Source organism: Tauraco erythrolophus, chromosome 16 (assembly GCF_009769465.1).
Source record: "Tauraco erythrolophus isolate bTauEry1 chromosome 16, bTauEry1.pri, whole genome shotgun sequence".
Taxonomy (NCBI): Eukaryota; Metazoa; Chordata; class Aves; order Musophagiformes; family Musophagidae; genus Tauraco; species Tauraco erythrolophus.
In genome coordinates this window covers 21,621,667-21,638,638 of record NC_141480.1, presented here as the reverse complement: position 1 = coordinate 21,638,638, position 16,972 = coordinate 21,621,667, and the positions used below count along the sequence as shown (strand labels likewise).

Here is a 16,972-nt window from a genome sequence, read left to right as displayed (position 1 = left end):
TTAGCTTCCCTGTATTCACAAACATACGAACTATTTCAACACAACAAACTCTGTTGCTCTACAAACATGAGATTAGCTTCCCTGTATTCACAAACATATAAGCTATTTCAACACAATAGGACTCTAAACACGAATTTTTTTTTTAAGTTCTGTATTAAAAAGGAGACATGCACACACCTCCAAATCAAACGTACATGATCAAACACATACATTCAGTTTTTACGTACTTAAGAACTTCTCATGTATATTTTCACTGAAAATAAGGGTCTTTTCCCAAAGTTAAACTCACCTTGTCAGTTATCGTTGCTATGTATCGCATGCATTCAATGTCCGAAGGAAACTGGTTAACTTCTTTCACCAGGAACTGAACTACTTTCACATGTCCCTAGAAGAGCGAAGGAAACTCTAATCCCTTGTATACAACTGTACTTTGATAACAAACATTGACAAGTTTGGGATCTCTTAGCCCAATGCAAAAGACTAAAAACAGGCAAGAACATTCTGGTCAGCTGCTGCTTGGGAAGAAAGGTAGTTACTGTTTGCTCCGTGTTGACGGCATGTCTGCTGTTCTACGCCACGGTGGCAAAGACAAGCTCTCCCACGAGTAATATTTTATTTTAAAACACAAGGACCAAACCAGACCCAAACGTAGAGGCAGGGGTTCATGGTTTTAGTAACAGCCAAGACGACCTTCGTCAGACTCCACCTGTCACCCGAACCCACTCTCCTGCCACTGCCCCACGGAGCTAACTGGGATTGTTACTAGGTAAGTCCGACCAGGGAAGTGAGCCACCTGAACGTTATCCCAGCAAACACGTGCCTCTGCTGCTGGCTCCACTCACTGATGAGGTACACTGTGCAACCACACGGGAAGTATCCCACTGTTGGCTCTGAAGTTCTTTGGAAGCAATGGAGGGACAACAATGACACACTCACTATTGCTGTTTGTCCAAAGAGCTCTACACTTATTTGATATTTTGCTAAAGGCAAAGCAGCTACAGTTAATGAATTCCTCTGCTACAGCTATGCACCTTGCATCCAACAACACAACCCATGAAATCATCACGAAGCAATGCTCTTCCTGCCAATAAGAAAATGTGGTGACAAAAGGGCTGACGACACAAAGTGTCCTGCTCAATAACAAATTACCAATGGAACAGGAGAAGCACAAAGGAGTCGGGACAGCTTATTACAGACTGGTATTTTTGTTCATCTCAAAGGCAAGTCTGAAAGAAGCTGTATCATCTACAGAAATTTAGAGGGGACTATGGTGACCTCAAGACAGTGAAATCTCAAACAGTACAAGTTCTTGGGCATTGTATAACTGGAAATAATAAAGTTAACATAATTTATGGAACAAACTTTTTCACCTCTCAAAAATTAGATCTCTGTGAAACATACAGATTATAATTACATTAAAGCAGGCATTTTATCAAAATAGTATTTTTATTGTGTTATATTTGGTTCTTCCAAAACCAAGCATTTAGATTTCAGACCAAACGAGAAACTCTGTTTTGAAAACATCTGGCATTGAAACATAAAATTAAGTCGGTCTCCTACCTTGCGAAACGCTGACATAAGAGGTGTAATTTTCCGATTATCCGCAGCATCCACGTCTGCTCCTGCTTGCACAAGCAGCTGAACCACATCATAGTGGCCACCATTAGCTGCCAACCACAGAGGCGTGTTTCCTTTCTTGTTACGAACATCGATATGTGCTCCTCTAAAAAGGGACAAGCGTAATCGAGCGAAACAAGGTATGAGTAAAAGTGGAAGTCAGGAAGCAAGGCCAGGTAAGACCAGAGCACAATTGGCTATATAACGTTAATTACTGAAATCTAGTGGCTAGACAGAGAGATTCTGTCCCTGAAATCTGCTGTTTAAATTGCAACACAGTGACACAGGGACTATTTAAACCTCCCTTACAGAAATGAACATGCACCTAACAAGGCCTTTTGCACCACAGCCATGCAACTGGCAACCAGGTGTCCTTTAAATTATCATTATCGTGGTGACAGTACAGGACAAAGCAGCCCCTTGAGACTTTAGCTGCACACAGGGTTACACTTGAAGAGCTCCAGAGCTACTTCCAGGCATTGCCCCTCAAGTGACAATGGAGAAATGCTCATGTGGGAATTGACGGATTAATACACAGCCAGAGCTGCCAAACTAGACACTGTTTGCTTACGTCTGGTCCTAGCTGCCTGCTTAGCTTAATTAATGCTGGAGCAGCAGGATACTCCAGGATAACACTAGAGAGTAAGCAACAGATACAACATCCTTCTTACAAAGTTTCCCATTCCCTTTGGTCTCAGATGCACAAGGCAATGTAAACAAGTGCACCCTTGCCACAGAGGAATACAGCCGCAGAACAAATGTGCCGCTAACGAGAAGAAATAATTTACCGATTAATCAGGAGCTCACAGAACTTGTAGTGACCCTTATCTGCTGCAATTGTTAAAGCTGTATCTCTTGAGGAAGGCACAGGTGGAGCATTAACATCTGCCCCTTTATCAAGGAGAACCCTTCCAACCTCTGCGTATCCTCCTGAAGCCGCTTCCATCAGAGGTGTGAGACCAGTCTGTGCAACGAGAATGAGTTGCAGTGTGAAGTCAGTACGATATGCTTTAGATAAGACAGAAATTATTTCTACACAGGGAAATCAGATTTTTTTTATTTAGCTGCTTTTATTTTGTTTAGGAGCCTAATTTCAAGTGGTCTCTTACTCAAAACAAAACAAAAACCACAACCAAAAACAACCCCCAAAAACCAAATACTCTTGGGCTTTGATTTATACAAAGCCAGGCAATCCGTTGACAAAGTACCACCAGATACCTGTCTCAACAGCAAAAACGAAGTTTCCAACAGGATCTCTAAAAGTGAGATTAGAACAGATACAAATGGAGACACAAGTGTTTCTACGAAAACATCCAGAAACTGTCTTTATAGCTTTTCTCTAGCCTCCCTTAGCACTGAGATTGATCTGGGCCCAACTTAATTGCCAGGCTAGACTGTTTAAATAAACTTATACTAGCTGCTAACATGCCCAACTGACCATTTGAGAGCTGGCTTTTATCCATATCCCCTTTTCTCCAGCCACAGTCATTCCAGAAGCAGGGGGGGCAGACAGACACAGCAATTATTTCAGCAGCCTTAGGAGTTACCAAAAATTCCTTTGTGCTGGGGAAATCAGTCTGGCTGTCTACACAAGCTTTAAGCTTGCTTTATGGCAGGAGACACAAAGCTGTCCCAGAGTACCAAAGGATGGGATCTGTGGAGCATTTCAGAGGCACAGAAAGTCACAGTACTGAAGCCATGGGTTCTACAGCAACGTAAAAGCTTTACAAAGTGTGACTGCACTACTTCTCTTGTAGACAAGAAAGCTGTTCTCATATGAGTCGCTGTAAGCAACACTATTCTCTTCCTGCCTAGACTTCACTCACATATAAGAATATCTGTTCTGCTAATGAGTATCATGTCAAGCTTAAACTTGCAAAGTTTCTCAGTACGACAGAACAAGAGTCAATCTAAGTTGCATTACGAACTCAGAATGACCAGTCAGCTTTTCCCTAATGCAAAAATTGATAATCATTGATGCTTTTGTGCTTGGTTTTGGTTTGTTTGGTTTTTGGTTTTTTTTTTTAAACCAAACTGATTTCAGAACATTTAATAAGTCCTCTGAGCCCAGAGAGGCTCGAAGTAACAGGAAAATTTTAAGAAATGTGATGACTCAGAGAAATCACCTGTTAGAAATAAGTCCTAAGGAAAGGTGATGCACATACTTACCTTTGCCCTGTGCTCCACATTGGCCTTCCTGTCCAAAAGCAGACTGACCACCTCTGCTCGGCCCTGGAAACAGGCCAGGGTAAGGGCTGTATTCCGGTTGGTCTCGATTTGGGCATTAATATCAGAACCCATATCAAGCAAGAGTTTCACAGCAGGTACATGGCCATTCATAGCAGCCAGCATCAGAGGAGAAATACCAAGCTTACTCCCGGTCCTAAAGGGAAAGAAACAAACTGCAGTTCCCAGAACCAGAGGAATGCTCTGGGAAATGTAAGTGTAGCTAAGAAAACCAAAATGTTTTGTTGTAAGCCAGAAAAGAACATCAAACATACATAAATATAGACACTGACCTAAAATACTAGCATTTTTGAATTGATTAGGAGAAACCATCACAGTAACTACATGCAGCAGACAACTGCAATTTATAAACAAGGAAAATACATTTCAGCTTTTAGACATTCAGATGGCTGGAGTACACATAAGCCTGCAACTAGAGATACTAAAAATTAAGGCTGTACCTGATTCATTCAGAAAAAACATGCTTCTAGCACAGCTGGTTTTAACTGTCTCTAGTAATAGAATATGTGTAAGTTTTCCTAAAATGAATAAAGAGGAGGCTTAAGAGACGTAGCTGTGTACATTTATTCCTCTTACTGAAAGACACATCTCCAATCACACACATAGAGCTGCCCTGAGTGCTCTGGCTGGCTCCTTTACCTGGTTCTACTGGAAAGAGAGTTTGACCTCTAGGTCCTCATATGATGGAAAAGAGAAAGGGAAACTCTTAACAATCCTTCAAAATGTAGGTACAAGGGAGATCAAGTCTGTGGTAAAGGCAATTCAAAAGCTCTAAGATAACATGAACACAAAGGACAACACAAGTGTACAAAGGCTGCAAGGAGGTCTGAAAGCCCTAGAGATTCCAACCTACGTCCCAGCACGTAGCCAGTGCTGGAGTGTCTGTGCTATACCACAGTTCACCTGGTGTACGCAGTACTTTACCTTGAATTAATTTCTGCCCCAGCATTGAGAAGAATCTTGATGATATTAACGTAGCCACCAGAGGCAGCAAGGCTTAACGGCGTATAATCGGACACATTCCTATGTTCTTTATTTGCTCCCCGGGCCAACAACAAATCAACAACCTGAAAAAACAGCATGCACGTTAAGAGACATACTGTGGCCTTAGCTATTGACCAGGAAGTGAAAGGATGTTATCACATGTTCAAACCTTCCAGTGTGCTATCAACTTCCATTGTTAACAGATAAGATTCTACAGGAAAACCTCTATCCTTTTGCTTTACTTTCACATATGCGCTGTACAGACTAACAGATACATCTGCTAACCTGCGTGGGTTGTAACGACGCGGCATCGTCCTCCAGAAAGATTATTTAACCTAATGAAAAACACAAGGCTTTAAAGTGACGCTCTTCCGGTGAGTCTTAAGTTGGCAAATAAGGGATCTATCCCACTCCCATAATGGCTCACACTGTTTGAGCATTTCTTTCAGAAACTCCCACAACTTCAATTCAAATGACACTTGAGCCAAGGTTGACCACCTTCATTATATGCTCTTTCCAACAAAACACATGGTAAAAATCAGACTGACCGATGTTAAGTGATGTTAGTGAGAAAGCTCACTACCTTGGATTAGCAGGCTCACTACCCTGGATTTCAGGAGAGCAGACTTTGGCCTGTTCAGGGATCTGCTTGGTAGAGTACTATGGGATAAAGACCTGGAGGGAAGAGGGGCCCAAGAAAGCTGGTTAATATTCAAGCATCACCTCCTACAATCTCAGGAGCAGTGCATCCCAACAAAGAGGAAGTCAAGCAAAAACACCAGGAGGCCTGCATGGATGAACGAGGAGCTACTGGACCAACTCGGACACAAAAAGAAGGCCTACAGAGGGTGGAAGCAAGGACAGGTAGCCTGGGAAGAATACAGAGAAATTGTCCAAGCAACCAGAGATCAGGTTAGGAAAGCTAAAGCCCTGATAGAGTTAAATCTGGCCAGGGACATCAAGGGCAACAAGAAAAACTTCTACAGATATGTCAGTGATAAAATAAGATCTAGGGAAAACGTAGGCCCTCTCCGGAAGGAAACGGAGGACCTGGCTACCCGGGATATGGAGAAGGCTGAGGTTCTCAATGACTTCTTTGTCTCAGTCTTCACTGGCAAGAGCTCCAGCTGCACAGCCCAAGTCACAGAAGGCAAAGGCAGAGACTGGGAGAATGAAGAACCGCCCACTGTAGGAGAAGATCAGGTCCGAGATCATCTAAAGAACCTGAAGGTGGACAAGTCCATGGGACCTGATGAGGTGCATCCAGAGGTCCTGAGGGAACTGGCGGATGAAGCTGCCAAACCATTATCCATCATATTTGAGAAGTTGTGGCAGTCTGGTGAAGTTCCTACTGACTGGAAAAGGGGAAACACAGCCCCCATCTTTAAAAAGGGAAAAAAGGAAGACCCAGGGAACTACAGGCCAGTCAGTCTCTCCTCTGTGCCCGGCAAGATCATGGAACAGATCCTCCTGGCGACTAAGCTAAGGCACATTGAAAATAAGGAGCTGATTGGTGACAGCCAACATGGCTTCACTAAGGGCAAATTGTGGTGGCCACATTTGGTGGCCCTCTATGATGGGTAACAGCACTAGTGGAAGAGCAACTGGACTTGTCCAAAGCATTTGACACTGCCCCACACAACATCCTTGTCTCTAAATTGGAGAGACATAGATTTAACAGATGGACCACTCGGTGGATAAGGAATTGGCTGGATGGTCGCACTCAGAGAGTTGTGGTCAACGGTTCAGTGTCCCAGTGGAGGCCAGTGAGGAGTGGTGTTCCTCAGGGGTCAGTACTGGGGCCAGTGCTCTTTAACATCTTTGTTGGTGACATGGACAGTGGGATCAAGTGGACCCTCAGCATGTTTGCTGACGACACCAACTGTGTGGTGTGGTGGACACGCTGGAGGGACGGGATGCCATTCAGAGGGACCTGGACAGCCTGAAGAGGTGGGTCTGTGAGAATCTCATGAAATTCAACAAGGCCAAGTGCAAGGTCCTGCACGTGGGTCGGGGCAATCCCAAGCACAAGTACAGGCTGGGTGGAGAATAGATGGAGAGCAGCACAGAGGAGAGGGACTTGGATCCTCACTCTCATGAGTCCAAGAGAAGCTCAACATGAGCCAGCAATGTGCACTGGCAGTCCAGAAAGCCAACTGTGTCCTGGGCTGCATCCAAAGCAGCGTAGCAGCAGATCAAGGGAGGTGAGTCTGCCTCTCTACTCTGCTCTTGTGAGACCACTCTCTGCAGTGCTGTGATCAGCTCTGGAGTTCCCAACACAAGAAAGACATGGAGCTGCTGGAGCGGGTCCAGAGGAAGGCTATGAAGATGATCCGAGGGCTGGAGCACCTCTGCTATGAAGACAGGCTGAGAGAGTTGGGGCTGTTCAGCCTGGAGAAGAGAAGGCTCCGGGGTGATCTTATTGCAGCCTTCCAGTACTTATAGGGGGCCTACAGGAAAGCCGGAGAGGGGCTTTGGACAGGGGTATGTAGTGACAGGACAAGGGGCAATGGCTTCAAACTGAAAGAGGGGAGATTTAGATTGGATATAAGGAAGAAATTTTTCACTGTGAGGGTGGTGAGGCACTGGAACAGGTTGCCCAGATAAGCTGTGGCTGCCCCATCCCTGGAAGTGTTCAAGGCCAGGCTGGATGAAGCTTTAAGCAACCTGATCAAGTGGAAGGTGTCCCTGCCCATGGCAGGGGGGTTGGAACTAGGTGATCCTTCAGGTCCCTTCCAACCCAAACAATTCTATGATTCTATGATTCTAATGGAACAAGCATGAGGAAAGACTTCTCTCCTCTATCAGATGCAGCTGAAGATATACAAGGAAGGAATAAAAGGGGGAGAAATGAAAACATTTCTAGTGATGTATTGCACTTTAGTGGGCCTCATTTTACTAATATAGGCTAGGTGATTTTCAAATAAGCCAGAAAAAATGCTGCTTAGGAGGTATATTCTGGCATAAGGAAAAAAAATAAAGATGAAGAACAAAAGGCTTAAGTAGTTTGATAAGTAATGCTATCACAGCCCACACTGATCTCTCCCTTTATTTGTGAGCAGCACTTTTACTGTTAAAGATCTGCAATTCAAAAGTCAAAGTGGAAACTTTCCAATTTTGGCCAACTGTTTTAACCCTTACAAGTTCCAAAACTTACCACTCTCGTATCTGGCGCAAAGCCCTTTGCCATCTCCATGCCAAAGCTGAGAGAAAACTGTAACATCCTGAAAAGACTCGTATAACGTGCTCCGCATTGCATCTGCACTTAGCAGCCCTGCACGCTACCGCTAAAACTATGTCCTACCACAGTTTATGTCCTTGTGTGCCTGCACCGGCTGGTTTAGTTTTAAGAGTGGGGAGGATGCATAAGGACGTTCAGTGAACAAAGTTATTCATTCAACGTCTCTGCCTCCCTCACAAAAGTACCTGTCCTGCAAGAATACAGGGACCGAAGAATGACCACAAGCTATAACAACCATTATAAACAAACCCATAAACACGCCTGTACCTCTTGGCGCCCGCCGGAGCACGCCAATGAAAGCGGAGTATCCTTTGTGCGCTCAGACTGTGCTTCAATATCCCCACCTTTGTCTAGAAGAATTTCCACTACGCCAACGTGTCCAGCAGTTGCCGCTAGAATCAAAGGCGTAAAACCTAGTAACAAGAGATCATGTTAAAAGCAACCTTGAGAATCTCAAAAGTATTATGAAGGAGCAGAAATGCACAAAAGGGTTAATTCACAATGAGTACTATTGAATCAGACATGTCATCCTCAGACTGGGGGTTTCCTGGTATAAGCCACAATCTCAGACCCTTCCCCAGCCCTCTTCCGGCCCTGACACATCTAGGCTCCAATTCCAGTCAAATATAATTGAAGGCTCTTCAAAAGAAATCTAAGCAGACTTGCACTTATCAGTTTGAATAAAGTTCTGACCAGCTCATCTTGTTAGAGAAGTCAAGGCTTTCCACTTAATTCCTATTTAATAAAGATCCAACAAGCGAACACATCTGCACTGCGCATGTTGCTTGTTTCCAGTGGCCAATGTGAGTTCCAAGGAGAGGGGCATGGTGGTTTTGTTCTCTCAGCTCTAAAAGATTTGAGATTTTACTGAACTGTTATTGGGAACAATATGATAAACAACCTGACAACTACTTCCCATTAGCTTTGTCAGCCAAGATTTGATATTTACGCCCATCAGCCACTCTATCCAGCGTGCTAAGGTCTTTTGTAGAGGGTGAATCATAAGGATAAAAGTGCTTCACATTTGGCAAACCTGCCCAAGATACCACTCAGATGCGCTTCCTTTCCAAAACACAGGTAGAAAGGCGCGCGATGTCACTGGCTTGATACGCCCAGTATTTCTACATGAAGTGCAAGAACGCAATTATACATTTTTACAAGCTTTGGTCATTTTCTGAAGCAAATGATCCCAAATCCCACTTCGAAATTTACTATTTCAAGTTGAAGTTCATGGTCAAACTGGTTTACTGTTTCAGCTTACCCTTCTTGTCTCTATGTTCAATATTGGCACCACGTGCTATCAGTACAGATACAAGTTCTTCGTGACCTCCCGCACATGCGAGGGTCAGAGCAGTGTCATGATTACTTTCAGTCTTCATGATTGGGAAGAAAAAGAAATATATTCAGAAATTAAAAATACTTTAAGAGAACTTTAACATTTTTAAGACAGTACTAGATTCATTTTTTTCCTTTCAGAACTTATCAGAAAGCAGCTCCACTCAAAACCAACTGCCACTACTCACATGCGCATCGATGTCAACTGAAGGATACATGGGGAGCACCGACTGCGAGGGCACATTGCTCAACGCCTGCGAACAAGGCTCCGGCGTAGGGGATTCAGTAGTGTGCGAGGAGCTGGTGGAGCCACTGGGCACTCTGCTGTTCACAGCTGCAAAGTAACACCGTGTTATTAATCCACTCTTAGGAACGCTACATTTTCTATGAAAAAGATTTAGTCCCATAGAACTGCAACGGGCTAATACAAAAACAGTAACGGGGGGAAACAAATTAAGTGTTCCTAAAAACAAACAAGTTGGTGTCTTGCACAAAGCAGCTTTCCAGCAGTTAAACAGTGTAAGTACAGTCTCCAAACTGTGTTAAGTTACAAAATAATTTTATGAATTAGTCTGTATGCATTCCGAGTATAAATTACGAAGATCATTAGTTATCCTTTTAAAACTGTAACCGTCGCTGTTAGATTTCAATCATATGCTCAGTCTAAGCAGGCAAATGATCCCTGAAACACAAGCCTAACGTTCAGGAATATAGCCTCATTCTGGAATTCCGATGTTTTTCTTGTAAAGGTTAGTGCACACCTAGTCTCCAGAGAAGGTTTTCAAAGCAAGATGACTGACAGCAACTTACACCATTAATCGTGTCTCAAAGTTAAAACAACCCAGGAAGGGTAGAAGAGAAGCAGACAAGAGGGGGCAGTCAACAAAAAGAGGAAAGCTGAAAGCTGTCTGTGCTCCCTAAAATTTCTTCTGATTGGTCCATGGCCTGTAAAAGATTTCATCCTGAAGATCTAGCACAGCTCAGAGACACAAGGAATGCAACTTCATCTTTTTTTTTTGTTTAAATAACAATTTAGAAAAAAACCCTCTAATTAAGAATTAAATTTTATTCCACTAGTTTTAAATGAAGCTTTACCAGAACAAGCAGAGAGATGCCCCTGCACATCCATAGGGTGGGGGCCGCGATCTCTGCCTGCCCTTGTAACCAAGCGAGACCCTGAGGGGAGCCGAAGCAAACCTGACGCTCAGCTGGGACGACCCGGCAGGAAGGTCAAACCACCCTATGCGCCAGCTGCAGGTGCACGTTGAGCAGAGCAAGTCGTGCTATTCAGCAGCTGGATTTAACGCGGATTTTCACTGCGGGATTGCCAAGCTTTTATACTGTGCAGCCTCATTGGACGTAATGCCTGGTGAGCTTTAGCTATTCCAAAACACACAGTATTTTGCAGCGTTCCTGGAACAAGCAACTGATGGAAAACACTCACAACTGCAGGTAAGAAATATGCAGCAGCATTTTGCTTTTGTCCAAGTGTTTCAAGCAATAAGCAAAGATGAAAGATGAACTCAAACCTGCATATGACAAAGAGAAATTTCTGCAAAACTTTCCCAGCTCAACCTTCCTGATTCCATTAACAAACTACACACCAGTAATTACACATGGGAAAACGCTGCAGATGGAAAAGTGTTAGAAAACTCCTCGACATCACCACTAATACCACTAATTCGGCCTACAGGACTGCACACGCATGACAAAGGAAACACAGACTGGAGCAAGGTTAGGTGGGTCACTGGAGCTGGGTTCTGGAAACACGGGGCGGGGCTTGGCACTGACATTCTGAGAGGTGACAGTTTTCAACTGTATTTTTCAAGTAAAGCATTCTCCTTGGCACAGAGGCAAACCGGCATTAACGGCTGGCTACCACATGAAGCAACAAAGCACCTTCTCTGAACTCAGAGTCGACTTCTGCTTCTGGTTACGACCCTCACTATCCAACCAGGTTTGTACTAGAAGTTTCAAATATGAAAGTTCCTACACTGCATCTGCTTGCTATGGATTACCACTTATAGCAGCAGATGAGCATTAATTAATGCAATACAATTGTTTTCTTGCTCAATGCACTGAAGTGCAAGATATTAATTGGATTTCTAAAGATTATTCCTTCCAAAAGACAAGACACTCAATTACCCCATTATGGACTTACATTAAATCAAATTGGTCCTTCCTCATGAAAGCACTGAGCCAGTGTCTTTCAGATCTTGCAACTATAGATATGTTTTAAAACTCATGCGTGTGCCGTGCATACAAAGCAGGGGTGTGCAGAAGGACTCCACTCAAGCCAGTTTAAGGGTCCTTATGTAATATATTCAGTGTTGCTGTTACAGGTTCCACAGATTCTCTACATTTCACAACCATGACTGAAAATGTCCAAGTATCTCTTGCATACTTCAGATTTTCATCATGTGTTTCAAACACAAGTGTGCACTAAGCACTTCACGTGCACAGCAACAACGTCAAACGTGAGAGAGAACACCAAAGGCAGTAGAAATGCAGATAAATCCTGTACTGATACCCTAAACTCTTGTTTGAGATAAAAATCTAACAATAATATTCCTACAATCCTCACCGACTAATCATCCCCTCTGTAACTACTAAGTTTAGAAAACTGCAGGATTTTTTAGTGTAATTTTCTACTTCCTTAGCGTGGCTGGCAAGCTGGCCCAATGGAGCATCAAGATAATTTGTGCTCTGCGGAGCAAAACACATCTGAAAACTTCTACCTCCAGTTTCATGAGGCTGATTTAGCTCAGCCTAAGTTACACAACATACAGATTGTTAACTCAAAGATTACCTTGCAGCAATGGTTCCAACTTCTCTTTGCATACATTTGCATGAAATTGGAGTTAACTTTTATTTCCCCAAATCTGTTTCTGGATTACCAACCTCAATCACAGCAGGTGGGACAGCTACTGCTCCTGCAAACCTCACCCAGGGAGGTGAGGTTGTCCTATTGATGGGACACAACGGGAGAGCAACCTCTGCTTCTGCCTCCTGCTACTAGGAGCAGTCCTGCCGTGCCCTCAGGCATGACTTCATCCTTCATCGGTTTGACACCAGGGAAGTCAAGGATGTCTTGCTAGCCTTTAGCAGGTCGGACTCACAGCACCAGTAGATAACCTGCAGTCTCACCACCATGCCCTGCTCCAGACTTTCACCTCAATAATCGGCATTAAGGCAGGAACGACTGCAGCACTACAGCTCAGCAGTGGAGAGCAGCACTGGCACTGCCCGTGACTCCAAGGGGAAAGGCTAGCTGGAGGGCATAAAACCAACTGTGGGGATGATGACCTTCAGCATCTCTATACCACACCACAAGATTTTAACAGACTAGAAAAATGTGTGGCTTTCACCCCCTGAGAAGACAAGGGGGAAACTTTCCAACATGCAGATTGCCTCCTATTGAACAGGCATTTTGTCTTTTCACCAGGAGGGGTACTGATAAACACACCGGCAGCCAAGTATTGATTAAAAAACCAAATAAAAATAAATTTTCATCATGTGTACCTCAGATATTTACAAAACACCTATTTTGTGACGCAGGTTTTGGCTGTCTCCATAGAGCTCAATATTCAAAAGCCATGTATTTGAAAAAAAAAAAATAAATTATTCTACACATGACAAAAGCCAGGTTCCGCACATTTTAGGAATGGCTTGCCGCTTTCCAAAGGGACTTTCTTTGAATCAGCGTCAAGTCGAAGACAGATCTCCAAAGACATGGATGACTATTTTCCAAAGTCATGAAAAAATACGGGAAACATGAGTAAAACGGAAGTAAGCAAGAATTTGCTATTTCATCCAGGTACAACCCCGAGGGCACTGGCAGAACCTCGAGCAAGCAGCTCCAGACAAGACTGTAGCTGCAGTCTGAAACTGCATCTACCTAACAATTGTCATGTCCTGAGCATGGATGTCCATGAACACTGGACTTGGGTTTCAGTTCCCCTTTCCTCAAACGAAGTAGGATTGTTTTCTTTGTCCTGAAAATCCTTTTTCATGACTTTCTGTCTTTCAGTCTGTCCGTGCAGCTTCCCAGTAACATGTTACTGCACAGAGGCTTTTGCACATTGGGAACTGCATCTCCTTTTCAGTCACTATTTCTCACTCTGATTATCCTAGTAACCAGTTTTGCTCCAAACAGCCATCCTAAATACAGTAAGTCAGATGTCACCTTCCAAATAGTTATGTTAAAACACCACAATTCTGTGTAACTGACCACAACCAGAATTGCAGAACCAAGTACCAGTTTCATAAAGTTTCTCAAAACCCGTCTGGGATTTCAGATGCAAGTGGGAGCTGCCTGGACAGTCAGACAGAAGCACACAGAGATGCCACCTCCTGACTAAAAATACCAGCTGAGTAGAACATGCGGGAATAAAAATATTCCAACTAGAGACAAAACCTAGCAACGAGGAAAAGAAAGTTCCTCATCTTGAATACCCTAGAACAACAAAAAAGCCTCAATTCAGATACTGCCAACTAAGGAATCCACAGTAAATGCATCATGGGAATTGAAATGAAACTCCAACTACGCAAGACAAGATGCTTCAAGAAACCAGGTGTGTACTGAGTAACAAAAATTAGATCCAAAATGTCCTTTTCTCTTGGAAGATGTGATCCAAAATAATTTATTGCTTTCCCACTCTAAGCTGCACGTCTACATCTCTTTTGTAAAACCAACTAAAATTTTGACTGTAACAGGTCACACCTTCAAAAATAGGATTAGTTATGAGATTTTTGCTTCAGCATATCTTGTATTAAAAAAACATAATTATTCTACACATGACAAAATCCAGGTTCCCCACATTTTAGAACATCATTAACTTCATTACAACCAAAACGCTCTGGAGTGGAAAGAGCAGCTTCTTTTTTAGGTTTTAACTGACTTTCCAAAGGTTATTGGGTTACTTTTGTGTAGATTTATGAAAGAGGGGACTCGGGTACACAGCTACCAGCGACCGACTGCCAGCAAGACTTCCAGCACCTCACACCTTGGCATTAACCATCTCAGCGCCCAGCAGCTGACAAATTACGCCAGCAGGCTGGCAAGATAAATACTCCATTTAAGTATGTTGTCATGGTTAAGTAATTAGCAAAATAAAGATTTGAGGTTTTGTAGAAATGCAAGTTCTCCCTTACAAATACTCTCAATTGAGGCTTTGAAAACTTTGCCTCTTACACTGCCACTGGTAAGAGCAACAGTGAAAGGTATTTCGGTGCAGAGGGCAAAAGGCTGGTAAGGTTCCTGTTTTTCTGAACTAGACTCGATACCAACTGAAATACTCAGCAGGAATAAGAATGTTCATACATCTTGTAAAGCAAGAGTCACTCACCACCACTACTGCAGCTCCACTGGTGCTGTGATGGAGCACTTCACCAGCACACCCGAGTGTGAGACACCACTTCTCTAAGAGACAGGCTCCTACGCAGCAGGCACAAGCCCCTCACGTTTATCTGGCCTCCGCAGTGTGCACGTAAAAATCCCTGCTCATAACAGCTTCTATCGTGCAAAATTTATTTACCAAATTAAGAACTAATGGGCAAGTTTGCGGAAAAAGGTCAAGTGTGTTTTAAATATGGATCAGTTTGGAGCACGAGTAGGTAGATTTACAGTTTGGTTTTAAGTGTACATAAATTTGAGATACAGTAGGATTATAATTTACACAGGGGTCACTCTTTTACACAGTCTGGATTTAAAAAGTGAGAGAAACATCTAATTCTCTTGCATCAATTTTTGTGGGGAGGAACGTAAAACACACTTAGGAATTTCAGAAGAAAATATATTCCAATAAAGCAAATCAATACATTTTTGCAGGAGCCTCTAGAATTGGAAAGCTGAAGTTTCCTTGAGTTGCATTCCTGTAAATATAGTTTCTAATAGTTGCAAAAGACCGTGATATTTGTATTGATTTTTGAAAAGAGTAAATCTCATTTCTTAACAAAAAAAGCCTTCAATTACTTAGCAAAAACAGTAAACATTTTCAGAAAGTGAATCAATGTCTGTTCAAGGCTTTTTATATTATTTTTAAGATAAAGTTTTTCTGGTTGTTTCCCACAGTTCTCCCACTCAGCCAGACCACAACAGTTTTCCATTTTGGATGTCCTGAATATTTTGAATGTAACATACAGCTGCTCACCATGAAAGGGCACACAGTACATGGTCTTGTGCTAGATATCTTAAACTGTCAGCTACAGAAACCCCTCCAAAGGTTAAGCCTTTGCTGATTATATTTTGTATTAACCATCGAATCTTCCTCTTCACACACTCCAGTACCAAATCTTGAGTAATAAAATTCAAGAATAATCCAATTGCATTCTTGTTTTAACGTTGCTGAATACTCTGAAGAGCACCGTAGAGTGGAGGAGGGAGGCACACCATGCCAGAAAAGTGGAACTAAGACCGGTTCTCCATAATACAAGAGGATTTCTTTGAATTACACTGTGTGTCTGAAGGGAGCTGGTACAGCACATCACACTATTCCACCAACTATGGTTTCCATGGGAGGGGGCAAAGTCGCAGGTAGTCTCAACTTGCCAGAGTTTGATGCAATCACCATTATAAAAGTTCACTGGAATGGCTGGCAAAAGGTCCTACCACACATTTCTACAACCTCGAAATGAACTCGAGAGGACAGGGCAGTGACTACAAGCGAAGGGGGCGTGCGTGGGGAGAGGAGGGCACGGCAGGGAAGACAGGAAAATAAGGGCTGAGGGACAGACACAGGGTGCAAAGAAAAGCTGAAAAACACTGAATTAAAAAAAAACTACAGACCAAACACTGACTACATCCTACATACCTCCAGCAGCAAACATCAATCCTAGTCAAATCCATGAAATGAAGTCAACCGAAACGATACCTCTTTTTCCACAAGGGGACTCACACAACCCAATGTGTGGGAACTTCCATTCCTCTTCACATCATTATCAACAAACAGAAGGATGTGTGGATTTTTGCTTTTCCTCCAGATAACATGACAAATTTTGCCACATGTGATATCTAACAAGCAGATATTCCTGTATGACAACCAGAGTTCAGCGAGCATTCTGAAAACACAAGCCATTACAGAACTGAGCGGCTGTGCGCAGATTCCAGGTTGTGTGAAACCACAGCTGCACCTTCAGCAGTGAGGAGAGGGACGCGTTTGTCCACACGAGTGGACAGCTTTTTCTAAAGATGGCTACTACACTGAAGAAGGTCACCAAGGTATAAGCCTGTGTAGGAAATTCTACAGAAGATATAAAACTGTCACGTTTTCAGGTTTCCTAATGGGCACTGCTAATCACTCATGGCAAGGTTTTTTAAAGCAGCACAGAAAAAGATGAGGCCAAAGGGACTAAAACAGGTCTCCAGTACAGGAAGTTTTGCACTTTGGAAAAAAGATATTTAAAAGTCTCAAGTTAGAATTGGAAGTCACTGTTAGGATTAATAGCACTAATCAGGAATTTTATTCTTAAGCAAGTATTCCCGAACTGGAAAACCCCAAGATGTTTTTGAAGGGAAGGAAAGAGAGGGAAACTGAGCACACAAATTAA

General features: G+C 43.0%; 1 protein-coding gene across 1 annotated transcript in view; it reads right to left on the bottom strand.

Annotated features, from left to right (window-relative positions):
• ANKHD1 (ankyrin repeat and KH domain containing 1) overlaps positions 1-16,972 on the bottom strand; it is a 127,683-nt gene that overhangs the window by 24,628 nt on the left and 86,083 nt on the right. The window contains 8 exon segments of the mRNA XM_086621647.1: positions 290-385; positions 1,561-1,723; positions 2,406-2,581; positions 3,787-4,000; positions 4,789-4,931; positions 8,357-8,502; positions 9,351-9,462; positions 9,613-9,758. Coding sequence (XP_086477773.1) covers positions 290-385; positions 1,561-1,723; positions 2,406-2,581; positions 3,787-4,000; positions 4,789-4,931; positions 8,357-8,502; positions 9,351-9,462; positions 9,613-9,758 — 1,196 coding nt within the window.